General features: G+C 47.8%; 1 protein-coding gene across 2 annotated transcripts in view; it reads right to left on the bottom strand.

Annotated features, from left to right (window-relative positions):
• KCNK10 (potassium two pore domain channel subfamily K member 10) overlaps positions 1-20,432 on the bottom strand; it is a gene marked incomplete at both ends in the record, with an annotated part of 126,340 nt that extends 105,908 nt beyond the window's left edge. Inside the window, one exon of one of the 2 annotated variants that reach the window (XM_080808956.1) lies at positions 20,390-20,432. In XM_080808956.1, coding sequence (XP_080665082.1) covers positions 20,390-20,432 — 43 coding nt within the window. Of the gene's footprint in view, positions 1-16,856; positions 16,909-20,389 lie in introns of those variants that run through there. The other variant, XM_080808955.1, reaches the window with a different exon arrangement.
• Between the last annotated feature and the right edge of the window lie 1,939 nt (positions 20,433-22,371).

The raw sequence follows: 22,371 nt of genomic DNA, 5'->3' as shown, positions 1-22,371 counted from the left end.
AAAATTAGCAATTCAGGAAACAACAGATGCTGGCGAGGATGCAGAAAAAGGGGAACCCTCCCACACTGTTGGTGGGAATGCAAATTGGTGCAGCCACTCTGGAATATAGTCTGAAGTTTTCTCAAAAAGTTAAAAATAGAACTACCCTACAACCCAGGAAATACACTACTATGTAATTATCCAAAAGATACAAACATAGTGATTCAAAGGGGCACATGCACCCCAATGTTCATAGCAGCAATGTCCACAATAGCCAAACTATGGAAAGAGTCCAGATTTTCATCAACAGACGTGGATAAAGAAGATGAGGTATATTTCTACAATGGAATATTACTCAGCCATCAAAAGGAATGAAAACTTGCCATCAGCAACAACATGGATGGAACTTGTGGGTATTCTTCTCAAAACAAAATAAGCCAGTCAGAGAAAGACAAATACCATATGATTTCACTCATATCTAGAATTTAAGAAACAACAATGAGCACAGGGGAAAGGAAGGAAAAATAAAATAAGATGAAAATAAAGAAGGAGGCAAACCATAAAAGAGTCTAAACTCTGAGAAACAAACTGAAGGTTTCTGGGTGGGGGGAGGATAATTGGGTGATGGGCATTAAGCAGGGCACTGGATGTAATGAGCACTGGGCGTCATATGAAAGTGATGAATCACTAAATTCTACCCCTGAAACTAATAGTACAGTACATGTTAACTAAATTGAATGTAAACAAAGAATTAAAAAAAAAAAAAAAAAGACCTAGACCGGCCAACGTAAGTCACAGAAGCCATCTGTGGGTATGCAGCCATGAAACCAGATCCTCCTCCAGGAGATAGAGGGAGAACATCAGAGTCCGGGGAGCAGGGACTCCCTTAACCAGAAGGAAGAGGGGCCATGTCTGAGACCCATAACCCATACCTAGTGGGACACACGGCCCGACCTGGCTGTGGTGCTCAGCCTGACACAGAGGCCCAATTGGAAGCCAGCCAATGGCTGTGGCACCAACACAGCTGGGGTGCAAGTCGCAGCTCAAGCATTTTCAAGTGCGGGCAGCTATGAGCAGTTCCATCCACGCTTTCAGCGTTGGTCTCCTCATCTGCCAAATGGTGCTGACACTACCTGTCTCAGATGGTCGTCCATTTCCTCAGTCAGAAGTAGCTACGGTGCTACAAAAGGAGAGTACCTTGAGAACGTTATGCTAAGTGAAAGAACCCAGCCACAAAAAGCCACATGTTATATGATTCCATTTATATGTAATGTCCAAAATAGACATATCCATGGAGACAGAAAGTAGACTGTGGTTGCCTAGGACTGGGAGAAAATGGTGAGGAATGGGGAGGAACTGCTAATGGGTACGAGGTTCCCTTTTGGAGTCATGAAATCTTCCCAAATCAGATGGTGGTAATAGTAGCACAGCTCTGTGAATATAGTAAAAAAAAAAAAAAAAAAAAAAGTACATTTTAGATGGGTAAAATTTGTGATGTAAATTATTTCTCCATAAAGCTGTTATCTTAAAAAAACAATTAGATCTGGAGCCCTCACTATGTGAAGATTCTTTGGAAGCCATGAGCATCCGGGTCACGAGGCTACACATTAGGACACTGCCTCGGAAGAACAAGCAAAGGGACTCAGGCTGATATGAAGAATAATGCATCTCATGCGTGTTAAACACTGAGTACCACGCCTGATGCAAAGAAAACCTTTGGTAAATGCGTGTGAACAGTACCATTGTCATCATCAGTGATGAGTCTCCTATGTGCCGGGCACTGCATTCTGTTCTTTGTGCCCACTGTCTCATAAAAGTCCCACAGCCCCTGGGAGGGGGGGTGTCATCATCATTTCTGCATCTCCGACGGGGAAGCTTAGGCGCAGAGAGAGAGGTCAGTGCCTGAGACCAGCAGTTTGCACGGCAGAGCTGGGAGACAAACGTGGCTGCTTACACAGCTTCTCACCACACACCCTTCGTCTCCAGAAGCAGCAGGACCATTGGTACCCTCATCAGCACTCAGTACCACTGGGCAGGGTTCCCTGTTTAAAATAGAACAGAAACTTCTGGAAGCCGTTAACAGGATGGCTCATACAGGTCTATCCCAGCCACTCAGCTGAGAACTGGCATGGTGGTGTGGCCTCACGGCAACCCTGTCTCAAACTCCAGGTGAGATTCCTGCAGCCCCCGGGGATCCCAGTGGACACCAAGCCAGTCCAACCGGCTACTGCCTCCTGAAGCTTCCATGACCCAGGCTGGCGTCCTTGACTGTCTGTTGGCTTCAGTCTGCCCCAGCATCCCAGATGCAGCAAAGAGACTGCCAGGCTCTAACCAGCAGACGCCCCAATTTCCCCCTATTCAGATGATATGTAAATTTAGACACTTTGGAAATCAAGCGTAGCAAGAAGTTCCCATCTGCCAGAGAGAGAGACTGAGAAAGACAGAGTATTTAAGTACCTAACATTTCGGCCTCTTGCAATTCCTCGGAGATAATTTACACATCATCGTCATGGGGCAGACTCACACTCTCCTCACTTGCCAGTGATACATGCATAGTCCTAGTGGACAAAGATTCTTGGGGGAACCTGGGTGGCTCAGTCGGGTGGGTGTCTGACTCTTGATTTCAGCTCGGGTCTGGTCTCCAGGTTGTGGGACCGAGCCCCGCACTGGGAGTCTGATGAGAGGGGTGTCTGCTTGAGATTCTTTCTCTCTCTTTCTCTCTCTGCCCCTCTCCCCTCTACCTGTCTTTCTCTCTCTCTCTAAAATAAAAAAATAAATCTTAAAAAAAAATTTTTTTTTTCAGTACAAACAAGGCAGCTCTGAGGCCTTCTACGACATCACTGAATTCTCTAACAGAATGTTGCCGCCTTCAGCAGGATCAACTCTGATTCCCTACAAACTTATCAAACTAAACATTTTTTTGCAGAGCCACGTAACACCAGAATGGCCTCGTTTCCATCCTTAGTACAAGACTGCTTAAACTACCTCATGGGTCAAATGTGCATCTGAAAAAGATTTCTACAATGCAGAGGAAGCTGACCTAAGTGTCTACAAGAACAACTGAGAGGCCTGGCCAGGTGGTACATTTCAGGAGGGCAAGGGTGTGTGTTGTTCGATCCTGCACCCCAGGCCTGGAACAGTGCTGAGCACAAAGACGACATGCAACAAACATTCACCGAATCAATGAATGGATGTCTCCCCTAGGGGCGGAATATACACTCCCATCCATACTAACAAAATTTAGTAGGGAACCTCAGAACTGATATGCTCTAGGCTCTACAGAGCTATAGCTCCTCATTAATTCTTCCCAGAGGACGGGAAAGTGTTTCAAAACAGGCCCCGGCACCTGTTGGCTTTACCTGAAGAGGCAATGTTGAATAATGGAGGTTAGCAGACACGAAGGCAAAGATGAGCTTTGTTCTCTCTGCTGTCTGGTCAAAGGCAAGTCACTTCACCTCTCCAGACTCCAGCATTTTCCCTTACATGTCTCGAACGTCCCTTCCAATTTCTGAAGCGAATTTCGTGTGAACCGGATAACATTTACACAAGGGAAAGTTTGCCTTCGGTGTCCTTTTCCTGTTCTCTGGGTGTCTTCTGCCCTCTGCCCCTGTGACACCCACGCCCCCCACCCCCATCACACAGCCTTTGGTTCCAGGGTCCTCCAGGTGTTCCCTCTGGGGCTCCTTCCCATCCCTGCTCCTGATTTTTCCCTCCCCATCAATATGTTTGGGTCCCGCGTTCCATTCCCTCTTGGCCCAGCTCTCTCTTAAAAACTTGGTTAACTTGGCTGCGCCAATGGGTAACCGAGATACGTTATCCCGAAGAAAGACATTTGCATTTTAACAAAATATGTTCTGGAGATGATGACATTTTAATCCACCTCCCGATCAGCACTTTGATCGCGGTATATCACGATACTTGACCATGCACCTAGCTCAGCAGCTAGACTGTGACTTTTCTGGGTATAAAGCCTCAGGTCTTATCGTTCTGTGTCTGGTGCCTAGCCCCATTTCTCCGGGCATTCAGTCAATAAATGTTTATGGACAACCACCCGGTGAAGGAAAGGCTGCTGAGGAAGAGTTAGCTGACAGAGTTCAGATAATCTGATGGTCACAGGAAGGACGGAGGAGGCTCAGCCACCGACAAGGACTAAGAGGGCTTCTCAAATCCCACCTCCTGGGGCTGTCCGCTGCGCCTGCCTTTAGAACTGAGTCTGAATGCAGACATTACTGCCTGACAGCAGGCATTCATGCTCCTAAAGAATCTGTGTTCTCACCCTGCCAGAGAAAGGGACCCGCACATCATAGCGTCTCATTAATTCGGGCTTTTGGGAGGCCTTTGCAGCTGAGGCCACAGAGACTCAGGGGTTCCCATTATAGTCAAAGGAGAAATACCCCAATGTCACAATGCCTCTCAACGCTCCAGACACAAAGTGACAGTGGGGATGGAGGGGATGCTGGCAATTTTTCTCAGGCCCATTATGCTGGACTGATAGCCAAATCCTTCTGAAAAGCGTCTGAAATACAAAATACAGGCACTCCATAGGTTTTGGTTTATTAATTCACTGACTCCAGATATGTAAATTATGACAGAATCAAGGGCCATGTAACAAAGCCATGTAACAAAAGATTATTATAATGAATGGAAACTGAAAATGCAGTGTCCTGGTTTTAAAATACACCTCCCATTTGCAACCAGGAGTTTGGAATTGGTTATCACACAACAAAGATGCCAAGAAAAGCTTTTTTCCTGCCTGGATGTTTTTCAAACATTCCTACAGTTCTCACAAGGAGACGCAAAGTCCGCCAGGTGAGTCAGGCACCCAGCACCATGCCTGGCCCATAGGAAGCATCCTCCATAAACATTTGCTGAATCAACCTTTTAATTAATGAGTGACTGAAATAATCTTTAAAATGCAAATCGGGTTATGTCACCCTCCTACTTCAAACCATTCAGTGCCTTTGCCTTATTCTAAGAAAGCAACAAAAGTCTCTCATGTGACCTACGATGTACCTTGCGAACCGTGGCCTGCACCTGCCGCCCCACCCCCCATGCTGCCATCCCACCTCACTCTCCAGCCAGCACCAAACTCTGGGTCTCCTGAGAATCTCCTCACTGTGCCTCGCTGGCTTTTTCGATTCTTTTAGAACACATCCAAATCCTCCCGAGATCTCAACCAAACGAACTGCCGGAGCGTTATTTGAAACAGAGCGACACGAGCCACCATCCTTCTGCACAGTTATAATCACACCTACTAGATGACTTATGAGCACTTGTCCATAGTAGAAGTGGAAATGCTGAGGAAGTGATGTGCATGTGGCTTCAATTGCTTCATAATGAACCAGTTATGGGTCCGGGAAGTGCAAACCGGGCTTCGGGAAATAGAAGAATCAGTCAGAAGTGAAAATCACTCTGAAAGTCTGTCTCTTTGCAGGGGTAAGTGGAGGCGGGGGTTGGGGGAGGGCATTCCTGGATGAAGGAAGAGAGGGGGAACTAACAGGACCAGAAGGTGAGTACAATGGCATATCTGTATCCGGAGAAATTTCCAGGCTGTGGTTACTATGGTTACAGACGCCATGAGAGTTGGCTCCAGAATGTGATTGGGGGAGGGGGCCTCAGGCAGCCTCCTTCAACCCCCTCTCCTGGTCCTAGGGCCTCTTTGCCATTTTGTGAAGGAAGTGACATATTCAACAAAGCCAGTAGTCGCACTCAAAAGAAACCGAATTTACTCTCCTCTCACTCAGGACACAGAAGCCCCAAAACTTTCCTCAGAAGGTAAAATGCCTCAGGAAGAAGCCAGGCATGCCGTGTCTGGAAACATGAGAACCTCTAAGGCATCGGATGCATCCTTCCTGGAAATTGTTTTCTCTTCAAGAATGTACAGGAAAAGCAACAAGGTAGTCCCAAAAAAGTCGACTCAAAATATGACAGAGAGCGCTAACAGGCCTCCACTGGTGGTTTCTCCCAGGTGCTGGCTGGGCCCCTCATCCCCCAGCACGCCACCCCGCCATGCTGGCTACGTCCTGACTTCTGTTTCAGTCACACCGCACAGTACGAGGGCTGCAGCAAAAACACACCACACACCCATTCCTTGACATTTCTGCTGCTCAGCCTGAAGGACGTCCCGTTCTTCTGACTTTATCCAAGGAGGGTGGGTTTTCAGGCACTGGATCTATAAAGGAAGGGGGTTGTCATAGAAGAGGAATCTGGAAAAGAAGTGGGCCCATGAGCTGTCACATAGTCTCCGATATCAGAAGAAACTGGGTTTATTGAACTGTCATTTCTTGGTGAATGTTCTACAGATGTACACATAGCATGGTGCCCGCCCAAGGCAGGCTCAGCACATGCTCTTTGTATTTGAATCATCTGCTTGGGCTGGTAGGTGTACTGGAGTCTATTACAAGACCATATAGTCCTATTTTATAAAAGCCATCATCATACTCACTGTCTTTCTGAAATACCATTTTGAGGAGTGGGTAGGAGGAGGGGCAAATGGAGGTCCATGAATCATTGTTCTGTGGTAAGTGGGAAATGCGGAGCTAAACAAAATCAAGCAGGTTTCTGTACTACCAGATTACCAGAGGAAGCATACAGGTAAAGGTGAGAGCTCCACCTTTAACAGGCAGACCCAGCACAAGCCGTAGAACTACAACGGAACTCGGTGCAGGCTACTCCAGCTCTGTAGGACTTGGCCCCCTCATTCAGAAAACAGGAACATTCATATCGTCTGGTTGGTTTCTCTTTTTTTGGACTATAAGGAGGATTTTATGAGCTAATGGCTATAAAGCACTTAGCAGAATACCTGAAACTTAGTATATATATTCAATAAATAAGAAGGTAAATTCTTATGGTGATTTTAAAATATGTCCTCACATTCTTTGGTATTCCTCCCTTCCAAAGTGAGCTTAACCACCCCAAGTATGAATTAAACTTAGTATCTCACATCTAATGAAAAGACTGTGGTTGTTGGAATAATAAGTGATTTCTGGGATTGGGTCATAAAAGACCTCATTGGTTCTGCCTTGTCCTCTCTCAAATGGCTTGCTCTGGAGGAAGCCAGCCACCATGCTGGGAGGATATTCAAAAGACCTTGGAGAGGGTGACATTGGCAGGAAATGAGGCCTCTCCCCCAAAACCAGCAGCAGTTTGCAAGTCACATGAGCCCATCATCTCAAAAGTAGATCCCCCAGCCCCAGTCAAGCCATCAGATGACAGCAGCCCCCAGCTGACATCTGACCACAAACACTGAGGGACTCCTGAGCCAGACCACTTAGCTAAGCTGTTCCCAAATTCCTAATCTACAAAAACTATGAGTTAATAAATATCTGTCATTGGTTTAAGCCACCAAATGTTAAAGTCTTTCTTACACAGCTATATCCACTCTCCAGGAAAGAATGAGAGAGCACACATATCATTCTGTACACCAACCATGAAACCATTTTTTTTTTCCCTCAGAGCATCTGATGAGATTAATTTATATCTTAAGGAACACACTTCAGGAAATGCTGTCCAGAACTTAACAGTTTATAAAGCTTGTTCACATTTATTAACTCATTTAATCATCTCAGCAACTGTGAAGCAGGTGCTGACTGTGATCTTTATTTTACCCAGGAGAAAACCTAGGCTCAAGAAGGTTAAATGACTCGCCCAATTTATTGTCTACTGATAAAACTGGTAGAACAAGAACTCTATTGGTAGAATAATACTCATGTATTATGACTCCAAACTATATATTTTCCTCTGATCTTTTCTCTCGTTTGACCCAAACAATCTAGGTTTTTTAACTGACGGTTGAATAGAACCCCAGAAAGGGGCAGTGTGCAATAGGCCACCCTCCCAGATGATTCGGAAAATGAAATGGATGCTTCTCAAGTGACTGGAACTGGAGTCTTCTGTGACTTCCCGGAATGGAGACCCCTTCAAACGTAATAAGAACATAATGCAGGTACCACTCATGGAGCTTTTGCAGTGCTCCAAGATGCTTCTGAAAGTTGGCATATGTCACTTTATTGGATCCACATAGCAAATCAAGGAAGTACAGGCTGGGGAGTCTGGGTGGCACAGTTGGTTAAGCGGCCACTGTTGATTCTGGGTCAGGTCACGATCTCAGGGTCCTGGGATGGAGCCCCATGTTGGGCTCTGTGCTCAGAGGGGAGTCTGCTTAATGATTCTTTCTCTCTCTCCCTCTGCTCCATCCCCTGCTCACACACACACACACTCTCTCTCTCTCTCTCTCTCTCAAATAAATAAATAAATCTTTAAAAGGAGGGCGGGGTGCGGGGAGAAGACTGGCTAATATCATCTCCATCTTACAGATGAGATTGTCACAGAGAAATGAAGCTATTTGCCAAAATCAGCCACTAGTAAGTGATACAGCTCAAACCGGAACCCGGGTGACCTAAGAATACCAAGGCATGGAAGTAACTGAGCCATCAACAGCCCAACTCCCTCCTTTACCATCAGAGTGGGAGAGCCAGCACTAGAACCCAGATCCTTCCACTTTAAGTTCCTATGCTGTGGAGAGGGTGGCATATAGTCCCAAAGCTAAGTTAAATGAATATAAGTTAAATGAATATAACATAAGTTAACATAAGTTAAATGAATATAAGTTAAATGAATATAACATACTTCTACCAGGTTTTAAGGATCTATATACTCAACCAGAGCTACCATAACTACTTCCCCTATGGCCTCAAACTCCAACATGAGAAATGAATGCCTTTAGCCCAAGGCAAGGTTCTCAACCAGTAGAATCTGGGGGCTGACCCAGGTTGGTTCATGGTTAAAATGGGTAATGACAAATGACCCCAAATTTGCAGACAGAAAAAATAATTCAAGGGATAGAATCCTTTCACCTCTAAACTTTTTCTCCCATCAGTTTTTCTTAAACATTTGGATACTGCTTTCTTGTCTCATATGATAAAAGTAAATATTAGGGGCACCTGGGTGGCTCAGTGGGTTAAAGCCTCTGCCTTCAGCTCGGGTCATGATCTCGGGGTCCTGGGCTCGAGACCTGCATCGGGCTCTCTGCTCAGCGGGGAGCCTGCTTCTCCCTCTCTCTGCCTGCCTCTCTGTATACTTGTGATCTCTGTCTGTCAAATAAATAAATAAAATCTTAAAAAAAAAAAGTAAGTAAATTGTCAGATATCACACCCAATATCAAGCATCTATATATATTCAGACTGTCAGGCTCATATTACATTAAATTCAATAAGTTATGCTATTTGTCTTCATCCTGCTAAACTATTTGATATTTGGGGGGCCTACAGACATGCTTACACATAAGAAACTCATTTTCCTAGTATTACATTGTTTAAGAAATACAAATAGAGAGGCACCTGGGTGGCTCAGTCAGTTGAGTGTCTGACTCTTGATTTCAGCTCAGATCATGACCTCGAAGTCCTGGGATCATGTCCCCCTTGGACTCCATGCTGGGTGTGGAGCCAGCTTGAGATTCTCTCTCTTCCACTCCCTCTGCCCCTCCCTCTGTTTGCTCACTCTCTTCCTCTCCATAAGAAAATAAAGAAATCTTTAAAAAAAAAAAAAAAGAATACTAATAGCATATGGGGCCATTCTGCAAAGGCCACCATGACTTCCAGTTGCCTAACACTTGAGTAAACCTACACTCTCTTCAAGCATCCCTTTTTAGACTCAAAACATTACCACCACCCCTACGTTGGGTAGATGATTCTTTTAAAAAATTAGGATCCTTTGCATAAGGGATAGTGATTGAGATGAGAACTGTAGGAAGACGGGGAGAAAAGGACAAAGGAAGGAAGGAATAAGGAAGGGAGATAGGAATGAGGGAGGTAAAGTTCCCTATGATGATGTGAGTTATGTACTGCAGCAGTTAACTCTCCAAATCCTATGTTTTGTCACCATTCTACTCTGCTTCAAAGTCCCCTCCATGGCAGGGGGAAGTCATGGAACCAAAAATTAGTGGCAGTGTAATAAATGGAATCCCCTGAAATCCTACCTACCTATCTACCTACCCCTCCAGGCCACCTCTTACACCCATCTCTCCACCTCCTGCTCTGGGAATGGAGGAGAAAGAGTTAATAACTTACCCCCCCCAACTCCTGCCCCCCCCACCAACGACCCTGGTGTTCACCACCACCACCACCCCAACCCTAAATGGAGGATTCGAAAGTCAGGTTTCATTTTGGATTCATAGTACTCAGTCCCAGACACTTATGAGGGGAGGAAAAAAGAAATCTCAAACTCCGTCGGCAAACCACAAATAAATGTTCTCGAAATTAAATAGGAGGTTTTTGTGTCTCCATTCTGGGTAACAGGCATGAGCCTGACCTAGATCAGCAAGCAATAAGGTCTCCACTGAGAATACCACCAGGACCAGAGCCCAAAAGCGGTTGGCCCGGGGACCACCATGAAAACATTGGCCTGATGGGTGTAACATGCCCCATTTCGGTAGATTTCATAACCAAGTCATGCAGAGCAGAGCCCCTAACAGACTCTCTCTCTGTCTGCATCATCTGGTAAGTGCCCTTTTGAACAGAATGGGAGTACAGCACCAGATTCTCCCTTTATTCACCTTTATGCTTCGGCCAAGAAAGCTATCCAAACTGAAAACCCCTAACTGGCTATCAGTAAAATGGCTTTTTTCTGTCTCATTAAACTCTTCTAATTCTCTACAGACTAAAAGTAAAAAGAATCCACTATCTCAATAACCCTTCTCTTGCCAACAGTGGGCCCCTAGTTCTGTGCCTATAGTAGATATCCTTTGCACCATATCTCAGTTGTGGTCAAAGTGTCCCAATTTCCTGCAAAGTACACATTGTCTCCTTAGAATGCTCCGGATTTATGATGCTAATATAGAGCCTGTTGTGGACTGAATTGTGTCCCCTGCAAAATTCATATGTTGAAACCTTAAATGCCAGCATGACTGTATTGAAGATAGAGCCCTAAGGGGGTAATTAAGGTTAAATGAGGTTATGAGGGTGGGGCTCTAATTCAATAACACTGGTAACCCTTGTAAGAAGGGGAAGCCACCAGAGTGTTCTCTCTCTCTCCTCTGTGAGGGCACAGCCAGAAGGTGGCCATCTGCAACCCAAGGGAAGAGCTCTCATCGCACATCGGCCCTGCTGGCATCTTGATCTTGGACTTCCAGTCTCCAGGACTGTGAGAAAATAAATTTCCATTGTATAAGCCACTCAGTCTAAGGTATTTTGTTATGAGAACCAGAGCAGACGCATACAGAGCCAAAACACAGATGTTTTGGAAACAGGGTGAAATAGCAAAATCAACCTGCCCCATCTCAATTCTACCTAGCAATCGCTGGCATTGGCAAGAAGATGATGAACCTCCCTCAGACACTGCTGGAAAACAACCCTGAGCCAAATCTTGGCCCAGACGATCTTTGGAACCATCTTTCCTTTTTACTTTCTAGGATAATTGTGGTGATTTGGGCACATTATTAATCGCATTTGGAATGCTGATCTCCTGAAAGTTGGACATTAAATCAAAAATAGATGATTCTCTTTCCAGAAAAATCTAAGCTATACAAATGTGTGTTTGGAAACACATTAATAAAGATAGCGCTCCATGACCTTGCAAGTTGAGCATGGCTCACATTCACAAGACGCTGAAATCTCTTTTCAGCCAGGAGAGAAGAAGTGAAATTCAAGGGTCTTCAACTGAACTCACGAGATAGAGTGCCAGCCAGCGCATGACCTGCCGATAACAGCCATTGTCTCAGGACTCACCCAACAACTGAGAGTCTTTTTCCTCTAAATCTCTCAGAGAAACTTCTGAATACACTTTTGGATAAGAAGCAATGAGAGCGCATGAGATAAACAAAGACCTTGGAAGGGTGGAAAGATTGAGGGAAATGATCCTGGACGCATGCATCCAAAGGACTGGGTTGGCCCCAGCTCTGCCTATTTGTAACCTTGGGCCCCCAAATAACTCATTTCCTCTTTCTATTCCCATCAGTAAATCTAAGACTCCAATATCAACAAAAGTAGGGTTCTTTAAAGAACAAATGAGATAATTTGTAGAAAGTGTTCTGTAAACTGAGAGGTGCTAGACACATACAATATAGGTCTCTCTGGAATTTTGCATTAAAGTATGCACTGAAAATGCAGCTTTTAAAAAAAAAAAACAAAAAAAAACAAAACTCCAGCTCTGAAGCTTTGCTTCTTCCTTAAGTAGATTTACATACCTAAAAGGAGCTACGTATCAATAGCTAATATGAGCCAAATTACTAATTGGACACCAACCATATCTTTGTTGGGCTAAGTCACCTCCCTGCCCCAGCCCCTCCCTCATCACCCCCCCCCGCCCCCTCCCTCCTGGCACTATCACTCCTGGTGGAAGGGAAAGCAGAAGGCAAATTCTGTTGGAGACTTCAGGGAGATGGGAGCTTGCAAGAAGTGGGAATATCCACGTCCTTTCCGATACCCTGTTATTTAGGGATATCCTTCCTTTCTCCTCAATTGTATTTGCCCTTTGTAGCTTGGAGGAGTCCTGGAATTTCCTTCATGGGGAAGACTTGGAGATCCTCTCCATTCTAACCCTCCACCCATCCACCCATTCAGCAAAAGCTACTGAATGCCTACTATGTGCCAGGCACTTCCTGGGAGCACTGAGGATCTAACAGTCAACGAGACGGGAAAAGTGCCCATTCGTGAAGCTCATATTGCTAGTGAGGAAGGCTGGCATCAACTGAGACACATGAGTAAGATGCTTTCCGATGATGACAAGTACCAGGAAGACAACTGAGCAGGTGACATAATAGAAAATGACAGCCCTGGGGAAGGAACAAAAGGCGAGGTCTTCAGATGGGACAGGGAAGCCATTGCTAAAAAGGTGACATCTGAGCTGAGATTCAAAGGTGGAAAAGAGCCAGCCACGTGAACACGCATTGTAAGCAGTGGAAAGGACAAGTTCCTGAGACAGGTACAAGTTCGATCTACTTGAGGAACAAAAGGAAGACGAGCGGCCCAAAGGTCAAATCAAGAAAGAGGGTTGGAGACAGAGGGTTGGAGAAGGCATGTCAATGGCCCCTTTGCACACCGGAGGAGGGTAAAACCCAGAGGTTAAATGAGCTGCCCAAAGTCACACAGCCAATGATTGCTACGGTTCATTCTAGAAACTGTTTTCCCCCATATCCAGAGTTTTCTATACCATATTGATACGCTTGCCTTGAGGTGTGGGGTTATTGTTTGATGATCTTACTGAGTTTTTAAAAGCCCTCAAGAGGGGCACTTGGGTGGCTCAGGTGGTTGAGCATTTGACTTGATTTTGGCTCAGGTCATGACCAGGGGATCAGGGGATTGAGCCCCGAATTGGGCTCCACGCTCAGCACAGACTCTGCTTGTCCCTCTCCCTCTCCTCCTCCTCCATCTCTCTCTCTCTCTCTCAAATAAATAAAATCTTTAAAATCCCTTAAGATACCCAAAAGCAGCAAACCAATCTCAGTTTTCTGCAAAAAAATCATCCACAAGTGATCCCAATGATGTAAAATGCTCATGAAAGCCAAGACTTAGTGGCACCCTACTTTTCCATAGGTCCTACACAAGCAGTTACTCTCTTTGCTGTAGGCTCAGCTTTACAAATACAGAGGAAGGCCACAGCTCACCAGAGAATGATCATTCTACATTTAGGTCTTATTTTTCCACTGAAACCTCTTGACAGTGCTTTGCTTAATTCACACAAGTGCAATCAAAACCAATCTGCTCTCAATCCACCTTCATTCTGTGCTATTAAATTGTCAGGTAATGGGACTGGGAGCAAAACATCATAATTACAACTTCCTTCCACGATCTGTGAGCACCTCCACCTGAAGGTTCAAGTCTGTTAACATCAAATCCTACAGTCCATAGAACCATCCCTCCCTTGTCTATTAGAATGCCAGGTTCTCCTTCATCTCTGCCCTGCTAAACATACTTGGTCTGTGTAAAACCAAACCTCCAAAGCTCTGCCCAGTGGCCAGTGACTGGCCCACCAGTGGTAGAGGCAGAGATGCTGTTTGGCCAGACGGGTTAATGAAGAAAGGAACGAGTAGAAAAGGCATTCTTCTTCCTCTTCTTCCTTCTCCTCTTTCAATCTCCCTTCCTCTGCACCCCCCAACTCCTCTTTATTCTTTTCTTTCTCCTTACAATGAGTTTCCCCAGTCCCTGAGCTCTCGGAGCCTCACCAGGCAAGACCCAGAGGTCCCAATAATTTAAGAGATAGACTTAAGAGATAGACTCAAAGAATGTATAAGGACCCCTGCTCTAGTCCAACTCCACCATCTACTAGCTATGTGACCCCGGGTAATATATTTTTTAATATATGTAAAGCACTTCACAATGCCTGACACATAGTGTTACAAGGCGGGAGATATGCTACCTCCACTCCTGACCATCCTCCTGCCTCCACTCCCTGGCTAGGAAAGACTGCCGTCACCCCCACCTACAAGAACAATTGTGTCTGAAGTCAGAGCATCTTACTGGAAGGCAGCTCAGTGGTATCCTGATGCCTGCCAAGTGGGGACAAAGCACTGACTTCATTGAATAAGTATTATGAGAATAACTCTATGATATAATGTGCATAAAACACCTGGCATGCAATGATTTCTCATTAAATGTCGGTATTTTTATCGGAATCTTTTCATTTTTAGCACCATCAGTTGTGACTGGAGATGCCACTTGTGTATGTCTTCACTGTGTCAGGCTGTAAAATGTTGGATTCATCTGTGTTTACCTCTGTTATATAAATATATACAATGATGATCATATAGAAATGTATTCTCAAAGCCAAGGCAAGCTTCACAGCCCTCCATCCTGACCAGAGTTCCTTCAAGATCCCAACATGACATTTTAGATAACTGCCCACTTGACACACCTCTCAGATGGCTCAGGAAAACCCCCGTTCATCAAGTCCCGGACTGAACTCACGAGCTTTCCCACAAGACTGGTCCTGCCCTAGCTGCCTTCCCAGTCATTCCATGTCCACACTCTATTCACATAAAACCTGTTGATTTTCTGTCATCCATAGCTCCCTACCCAATCCACCTCTCCATCTCACAGCTAACACCCTGGTCCATGTCACCATGCTATCTGGTCCCTCACATCCACAAGAGTCACACAGCATTTGCTTTGAAACTGAGTTCAGATCATGTCTCTTCTCAGCTTTCCGTGGCCTAGGATAAAGGCAACACTCCTCCTCCCACCCCACAGCCCCACCTTACCTACAACAACACGAGGCTCTGGGGTCTGACCCTATGGCTCCACCAGCCACACCTCAAAACACACACTCCCTTGCTCTCTGCTCTAGCCAGGGAAACTGCCTTTCAGTTCCTTAAATACACATGTTCCCTCTGCCTCAGGGCCATTGCACTTGTTTCCTCTTCTTCATCAGTTCACCTTCTCAGCAGCCAATTAATCACTACATCTCTTCCAGGTCTCAGTACAAGTGTCTGACTACCTTCCCTGACTACGCACCCTCCCTGATCCTTGTCAGTATCTTCTATCACTTTCTTAACACCCTGATGCTCTCCTTTATGAAACATACATAAACATGTAATTGTGCCCCATTCTGTGCATTGATTGATTTAGGTCTGTCTCCTTCACCACAAACTTCAAGAAGGCTTTGTCTATACTATTCTAACTATATCTCCAGGGACAGCATTTGGTAAGTAGTAGGTATTCAATAAATACATTTTACAGGGATAAAAAAATTTAAAATAAAATAAAAAGCCAAGACACACTTCCAGAGATCAATGACAACACTGGATTGGGTTTGCGTTGCAGTAAGGTGTGACAGCTTCAGTGTTGAAATAGGCAACACATCTTCCGTCATTCTATAATAGCCTGTTTATAAGTCATTTACTCAACAAATAAGTGTGTTTCCTCTTTTCTGGTCTGGAGAAAAGAATGAATGCACTTGTTAAAAAAAAATTTAAACGTACCTACTACACACATCAGATAAACAGATTTTAACCCAATACACACAGAGGTGTTGCCTGGCCGGACCCAGCTTCAGAGGAGCTGAAGAATTCTTGTCAAAACTGGACACTTGGTTTCAACTTGTTCTGCTCCCACACCAATCACTCAGGAGGGGCCTTAACATCTGTATGTTAATTACAGACACGGCGGTCAACGCTAGGCACACACAAATCTGTCTTAGTCGCTGTCTTTTGCGCCGAGGGAACACTGTCCAACATTCATCAAAGCTTGTAAACCACACTACAGTTCAGGCAGACACACTCCGTGCCCCCTCCCCAGCCCTTGCCAGCCCCACCCTTCTCACAAACCCTTCCGCCCTCCCACTTCTACTCCGATCTGAGCCAAACTAGCTGCCTGGTTTGGTAATAAGATTGAGAGAAGACTTCAAAGGCCCCCTGGGGTCCATTATTCCACATGCCCTCTGAGAAGGGCCACCTCCAGGGACCATTGCCGCAGATCTGAGCCCCACTTGCTGCCAGGAAACCTTTCCCACTGAGGACACCCTGGGCAGGCGGCGCAGCTCCAGGTCCAAGGGGAGGCACCCCACCCATCTGCCAGAGAGACAAAGATCACCAGAAACAAAGGACACACACACACACACACACACACACACACTCGCACACAGAAAGTCAAAAGCAAATACCGACACTTGGTGTGATTTCAAGCCAAACAGCCGGCTTGGTGTATCTTTAAATAGGTTTTTGAAACAATCCAGGAGGGACAATGATTATGTGGTAATGACAGGCACTATCTGGGTTTGGAACCCACGCTGCCTCCGCCCTCCTCCCACCCGCGCTGCGGTTCCCAGGCGCATTTTCCAGCCTCAGGACACACGCCGCCAGGAGCAAGAGTGCTTCCACTCACGGAAGCGCGCGCGCGCAGGAGACGGAGGCAGGGCGAGGGCCGCCAAAAGTAGGAAATACCAACCTTTAGGATCCCAGTTCACCTGTTTTCTTGGAGTCTCGATTGGAAATTTCATTGCTCCGTTGCCCAGAGGGGAGGAAATGAAAAGAATCAAAATAATAATAAAGTCCTCAAGCTTTACACGCCTCGGTACAGCAGTCCAACAAAACAATTTCCAAGGATGGGGGAGCCTCGGACTGGCTCGTGGAGGAACCCCAGAGAAAGATAAGTGGGAAAGACTGGCTAAGGAGAGGCTGGAAACGGCTTAGGTGTTGGCAACGGTTGAGGGGAGGCCAGCTGCAGCCCCCTGGGTGGAAGGAAAAGTAAGACTGGCGAGGGGTGGATGGAGAGGGAGGCTCGGGAAGATAAAAGAGCCAAGCTGCTTCCCAAACGCGGTGGCGGCAGGTGGGGGGCTGAGCAGCCGGAGGGCCGGCGCGAGGGAGAAACCCACTGCAGTGTCACTCCAGCCCCCGAAGGCGTGTGCGCACACACTCCAGCACACACACACTCGCCCGGGCGCGCGCTCCGGCGGGCACGTCAGCCTCTCTCGGCCGCGCACAGCGCACACGCCCCACCCCGGCCACGGCTCCTCGCCCCCGGGCGACGCCCCCCACTCCCCACCCCCCGAAAGCTATTGGACGCGGGAGTGGCGCGGCACCCGGGGAGCGCGCGGCGTGAGCGACCCTCCCCGCAGCGCGCCGCAGACGCCGCGCCACGGCGGGAGAGCGCGCGGCGGGTGGAGGCGCGGGGCCACGGAGGCGCGCGGGGCTCGGGGCGTCCGGCAGGGAACCGCGACCTGCAGTGGATTCGCCGGCGGGGCGGCGGGGGACGGCGCGCGGCGGCGGGCGCGGCGGGGCGGGGAGCCGGCGCCGGGCGCGCCGCTACTTACTGGCTCGGCCGGCCGGCCGGCGGGCGGGCAGGCGTGGAGGCGGCCGCGGCGCGCTCGGCGGAGTTGCAGCCGGAGACACGCTTGGCTGCCTGGAAGGCGCTGCAGGAGGCGGAGGAAGAGCCTCGGCGGCCCCGCCGCAGACCTCGGCCTCGGGGATGACCCCTTGTCACAGCTCCCACCCTGGGCATACACACACACACACACACACACACACACACACCCTTCTTTTCTCACTTCATTTTTCCACTCCAGCCCCCTCCCGCGCCCGGTTCTCCCGCCTGCGCCCCGAACCCGCGTCCCCAGCGCACTCGGAGGAGGCCGGTGCCAGCCATGAGCCTTTTGTTCTGGGACGGCTCCGCGTTGGCCGCGCTTTCCCCGCCCGGGGAAGCTCGCTCCCCAGGCGCAGCCCGGTCCCTTCCCCAGCTACCTGCCGCCCGGCTGGGGCCGCTGATCGGAGGCCCTGGAGGCGGCTGAAGAGAGACACGCCACGGCCCCAGAGGAAAGTGGAGTTGCCAAGACCTAGCGGCCCCGGGAGCCCGGGGGCCCAGCAAGGGCAAATGCGAAGGGACCGCACACATGTTCCCGGAAAGAGGCTGAACCTGGCGCCTTTCCCCTACCCTCACTGAGGCCTCGATCTCCAGAAGATCCAGGTGGTGTTGAGATGCTCTTGAATGGGCCACTCGAAGTACTGATATGAAAGATGCTTACAAATTACTTCAGCTCCTAGCAACAGAGATTTGCACATAATAGATGTTCAAGAAATACTTGCTAAATGAAAGCTTAAGCTGCATGAAGCAGTGTTGGACAGAAAGTAGTTTAAATTACTGTCCGTTCACTGTCCACTTGATGTATATCTTGAACCCCCTTCTCCATGCCATCACTGTGCCAGGTGCTGGGGGTACGGCAAGGAACGACATAGATATGGACCTTGCTTTCATGGATCTTACTGTCTAGTGCTCAGGAGGTCCGGCTAGATTTCTCTCTGCCCTTACTTATGAAAGAGTAAGTGACTACCTGGCTTATTGCCCAGCCTGCCCGCTGTGGCCCTAAAACCCTACACTGGCAGTTGTGCTCTGGATGCATGCCACTCTAGGGCACCTTGAGGCTTCTGGGAGCCCTGGTACAGCAGCATCTTTCTCATCATCTCCCCCCCACCACCACCACCACTGTCACATCCAGGTTTCTGAGTCCCAGAGGTCCACTGTCATCTGCAAAAAGGGTTGCTAAGTGCTTTGTCATTGACCCTGCAGGCTGCTGGGACCAGAACACTAAAGTCTCTGCAGACCCCAGTCAGGCACACCTGGAACCAAACTTATGGCGCTGCTCTGGACTCCTCAGCCCTGCAGACACAGATTCCCAAGACACCTGACAGCCACCTTCTCTGGGACTCCACTTCCACACTTGGTTTCCATCCACCAGAAGGCTGAGAGGACAGATGAGACATGGAAATGAGACAAACAAGGAATTTCTGCTTCTCCAGCCATGCCCCCAGAGACAATAGTACATGTGTCAATTCTGCCCCAAAACCCAAAGGGAACTGCTTTTAAGCTCCTGGGACAGTCTTCAGAGCCTCACTATGCCCTCTCCTCAACGGCTCACAGGCAGGAGGGCTCCACCCCCGTCACTGCAATGCAATGTTTTTACTTGCATCTGAGTCAGAGAGAGGTGCCCCCTAGGAAAGATACCCTCTCTCCCAAAGTCTCTGAGGACAGGGGATCAAGGCTGGCTCCTCACAGCCTCCTACTTCTCTCCACTCATCTTCCCTATGTCACACTGAAGAAGCTCTCACTGGCCTCATTTTACAGATGAGAAGATCAAGGCTCAGAGAGGTAAAGGAACACACCCAAGGTCACAACATAGAGAGTCAAACCCAAGGAAGCTCATCTGGTCCCTGGGTCCCTGAATCTTGACCCTGAAACTGTCAGATGGGTTCTTTGGGGCTATGATGATCTAAATACTATATTATCTGGGACTCCACCCCTTCCTCCTTTGCTGAATGAATTGGGCTACCCTGGTGCCCTGAGGCCTCCATCAGGGAATTAGTTCACTATCAGAGGCAAATTCCCATGGCACAAAATATAGCCTTTGGGCACATCATTCAGTCAATCAGCAAACATGTATTGAGCAGGTCTTGCGGATGAGATGATTGTAGGTTTGCCTCAGAAGTTACACTGGGCCCGTGGAGAACCTTCCCCCAGAAAAGCATCAGCAGGATGGTTCTAGGAAGTCTTGGGATGGACCTACTGGGGTGAGGGAGCGGGATCAGGGGTCTGGAATGCCTGATGTGCGTTGAGGACTTGCCCTAGTCACAGCCCTTAGGATCTCTCTGCTAAATCACTCGCCCCACCCCCCACCCCTAACCTCTGGGGCTTCCTCTTTCCTCCACTTCCATTCTGTCTTCTCAGTATGTGGACAACACGAGTGGGGAGAAAATACAAAAATTAAGTAAGTCATCCCTGCACCTCCTCCGCTAATGCGCCTGAAATCAAGTCCCAACTCCTAAACTGCGTATGTGGAATGGACTGCGGGGGGATGGGGTTATAAAGGGAGAGGCCCCCTCATCGCCCCAAGAAAAACAACTTGGCACATTAACCCTTTGTGTTACTGCAATGCCCCTCCACCATCGTCAGTTCTTCCCCTTCGTTATTACGCACTACATTCCACTTACCCCAAGAAGGAGGAAAGAAGTGGACTGTGTTGAGAAAAAACATCCAAAAAAGACGCCGCGCCGAGCGGTTCCCTCTCCCTCCGTGCGGCCGCAAGTTCCATGGCTATTGCTGCGGGCGGGTTAAGTCTGGTGGATAGAGACCGCCTCGGGTTCCTGCGGCAGGAAAACAAAGCATCGTGGCGCAAAGTCAGCCCGCACTGACGGTGCCCCGCCAGCAGCCCCGGGCCGGCGGCGGCCGCGTCCTGGGCGCATTCGGTGGCAGAGGGCGCCGGTCCTTGCCGGGGAAGCTTTGCAGTGGGGCGCCCCGGGTCTCTGCAGCTCAGAACCTGCACTAGTCGCCGCACCACTTTAACGATCGCCGTGTGGCCCAGCGCGGGAGGGCTGGGGGAAGCCGGAAAACCCCAGTCACTTCCCGAGAGGAAGTTTTCCGCGAGTTAGTGGCTCCCCTACCCCCTCCCCACGCCGCAGTCCGGGATGAGTGTGAGAGCGAGGGGTGCTGCCTGCCGCGCGAGGAGTCGGTCTCTCCGAGTGGCTGGCGAAGAACAGCTCAGCCACAGAGGGGAACCCGGAGTCCGGCGTGAGGCCGGAGAACGTCCTGGACCCAGAATAGCAGGGAGTGATGAAGCAGCTTGGGGAATCCTGCTTAGAGCTGGTTCGGCAAACAGAGGCGGGAGGATGAGACTCTGCTTTGAATTCAGGAATACCGGAATGAATTCATTAACCTGCTTTGAATTTTTCCCTTTGGTTTCACCATTTCTCCCTGAAGTCCAGAAGAAATCCTCACCTTCCAAGAGCTTCCCCACCCCCAAGACACCTCCAGGTCCTCTCCTCCAAAGAACCGCAGAGAGGTGTCCCTGTCCTTCTGTGAGATATCCCCACACCCGCACCCCCTGTGGACCCACTCTGTGGTGAAATTGATGAGCTTATGCCTTCAAGTTAACTTAAATTTCTTCTCTCAGAAACGTTTCCCCCAGCGAAGTTTCCACTTTGTTCTCAGCATTTAATCACTCCTCCCTTTGGCTTCATGTCCCAACCAGCATCTGCAAAACACACCCTTAAATATATGTTGCTCTAATCCCGGGTTCTGCTTTTGGCTTGGAAAAGCCAGAGACACATCAGTAGCTAAAGGGCAGAGGGTGTCATATGTCACACTACTCAACAGCAAACTCTGTGTGCTGAACCCTGAAGATTTATTTTGGTGACTCAAGCCTCTGGTTACCCATGAATGAAGACAACCTATCATGACCTCCAAAGAAATTGTGCTTAAAGCATCAGGCTGATGAACGTGTTTCGTAGGAAGGAACCGCATTCCTCTTCCCTTGTAAGTTTCTCTATGTTAAATTTCAGTCCTTAAGAAAATAGTATTTAAGCTCCCATAAGGCACTGCGCCCAACATTTTACCAAATATATGCAAAGCTGTAATCCTGCTTCTTATAAGACACGTTTTACGGTGATTCCCTCTGATTTACCACCAAAACATAATCCCAGGGTTTTTTTTTTTAAGAGGTGGAGCTGAATCTTATTGGCTTTCCCCTCAACTTTTTTATTTTTAAAGCTTTCAAACACAGAGAAAAGTTATAGTGGTTTGGTTAATAACCAGGATGCAAATATTGCATTTCTTTCTTATTTTTATGTAGTGTATTTTATTCTAGAAAAGTGTCTTCATTTTTTTATGACAGTGACTTTTTCAAGAATCCAAATTCATTTGCTTTCTCATAATGTTTAATGTCATGATGTAGCTAAAGATCAATTGAGCCAAAGAGAAGAAAATGATTTCCTGACCACAGAAGATGATTAAAGAACTCAACACTTTCTATAAATTCAGTGTCCATGACAATATCCACAGGATAGAAGGCAGTCGTATCCCTGCTCACTCAAGTTTTTCCCCAGACTTAGTCCTAGCCTTAGTCAAATAACTTATGTTTGTTTCTTATCCCCCAAAAGGCCATCCTTTCAGGGTTGAATGAGCATTTTCCCATATG

The sequence above is a fragment of the Martes martes genome, assembly GCF_963455335.1.
Source record: "Martes martes genome assembly, chromosome: 7".
NCBI lineage: Eukaryota > Metazoa > Chordata > Mammalia > Carnivora > Mustelidae > Martes > Martes martes.
The sequence above is the reverse complement of the archived record's forward strand: the minus strand, read 5'-3'. Positions and strand labels throughout refer to the sequence as shown.